This window comes from Zasmidium cellare (assembly GCF_010093935.1).
Source record: "Zasmidium cellare ATCC 36951 unplaced genomic scaffold M409scaffold_1, whole genome shotgun sequence".
Taxonomy (NCBI): Eukaryota; Fungi; Ascomycota; class Dothideomycetes; order Mycosphaerellales; family Mycosphaerellaceae; genus Zasmidium; species Zasmidium cellare.
In genome coordinates, this window is record NW_022986945.1 from 2,009,627 (window position 1) to 2,011,500 (window position 1,874).

At 52.0% G+C, this 1,874-nt stretch overlaps 1 protein-coding gene across 1 annotated transcript; it reads right to left on the minus strand.

Moving 5' to 3' along the window:
• Positions 1–87: 87 nt before the first annotated feature.
• Positions 88–900, minus strand: M409DRAFT_49037 (uncharacterized protein; the record flags this gene model as incomplete). The annotated part of the gene is made up of 1 exon (XM_033811124.1): positions 88–900. The coding sequence occupies one exon, from the start codon at positions 898–900 to the stop codon at positions 88–90; it is 813 nt and encodes a 270-aa protein (XP_033675059.1).
• Between the last annotated feature and the right edge of the window lie 974 nt (positions 901–1,874).

The window sequence follows — 1,874 nt, forward strand, 5'->3', positions numbered from 1 at the left end:
TCACTTCGAGATGAGCCAGGCTGTCGGTCAGGCTGACCAAGCCTTCGTAACAAGCGGAGATGCAGGGGTGAACTGGCATTCCACTATCTACCACCTCCCCCAGCTCCTATCCTGGTCATCCATCGATTTCATAATCTTATCTCTCACCCACGTTAAAAATCCCATCCTCGGAGGCCAGCCGCCAGGCGTCGCTAAGACCTTATGATAAAACCATATCGCACCCACAACCTCATCCATAACCTCATCAAAACTCGGGCCCCCTTGTTCCACCGGTCTCCAACCCCTCAAAATCTGCTTGATATCCCGCTGCACCCACGCCGTACAAGTCACCCACGCTCCGTTCGATGGCACGGCCGGCCGTGTAATACTCGCGAGATGGATCCGATGAACCTCATCCTCCATACCTCGACCGCCGAATCTCCAGACCCACGGCATCCAAGCGTCGAGTCGCATGTCCAAGATCGGGCCCATCTGGATCAGTTCACCACCGATCAAGACCTTCTCCCTCAGATAGTGCAGTGGCGGCACGATCATCTCCTCCAATCGATACCGGTGCTTGAACATTCTCGTCCACACAAAGTAGTTCTCCGCGAAATAGATTGATATTCCCTCCTGCATCGCCTGTCGACACGTTCCGAGCAGCGGCGGAATAGGTAGATTTCGCAATTCGATCCGATTCTCTCGCGTGGACAGCTGGAGACAATACGTGTAGACCTGGTTTCGGAGCTCTGGTGGGAGGGCGAGGAGCGGGGATGACGGCCCGTTTTCTTCGATGGGGAGGGGATCGGGTTTCTTGCGGCGGCCGAGACGGAGGGTTGTTGAGCGGCGGAGGAGGGGGAGGGTTCTCGATTTGGTGGATTTGAGGGAGAGGGTTGACTTTCGCCGGGTGAGAGCGGGCATTTTTGGTTGAGGATGTTGGATATCGATGGCTTGGTTGGTGGTGTTGCGGTGGGGAGATGTCGTGAATGTAGGGTTTCAGGTCGTGACGAGGGGACGGCGATGAGGATGCTTTGGCAGTCGACATGGGAGGAGGCGTTGTTGCTTGAACGACTGTGTCGACCAGGGGAAGGCGCACAGGATGTTCTTGTCATGTTTCCCCAGCAACTCTTGGGCATCCATGGCACTGCATGCGACCCGGAGCCGCCTGTCCTATTAGTTGCACGGGGGATGCGGTTGACGAGGAACTTCGGTTCAAGATACTTCGATGATTTAGTTGGAACGGGGAACATCTGACAGACTTAGTACTAGCTGAAACATTTCAACAGGACCGTCTCGCGATTGACGCGGTACTATTCGGCCTTTAACTGAAGGCTCGACCATGTCAAACTTTTCTCCTTCCCTATTGCTTTAACTATAGCGTAGTATGGAGCCTTATCGTAGTAGGACTTCGGACATGCTGTTCAAGAACTAAGACATAGTCCTTGTGGGTGAGTGGTAGTTCATTACGCAAGTGAGATGCGGACTGAAGTTGAAAATGATCTCCCTAGTGAACTCGAGACTAAGCGCAGCTGTGAGTATAGAGTAGGGTCGAAGTGAGGATTCAAGTGAGCACAAAGGTGAAGGGAGAGTCAAAGAAGGAGTATAGGGTATTTATCGATCTGTGAAGTCGAGACTAAAGACAGTAGTGACGAGAAAACGGCATCGAAGTGAGGACTTGAGTGAACACGCAATTGATTGAAGAGGCAAGGGAGACGGTGAAGACGATCCAAGGATCGTATTAAAGCCAGGAGTGAAGTGACAAGTGAGGCTGCACAGAGAAACCAATCCGAGTGATAGATTGTGTTATAACGACTACCGCGAACGTACTCCCAATTTAAAGTCGATTAAAATCCTCGTAACTCTTGTCCATAACCAAAACGCCATCGAAATCAATC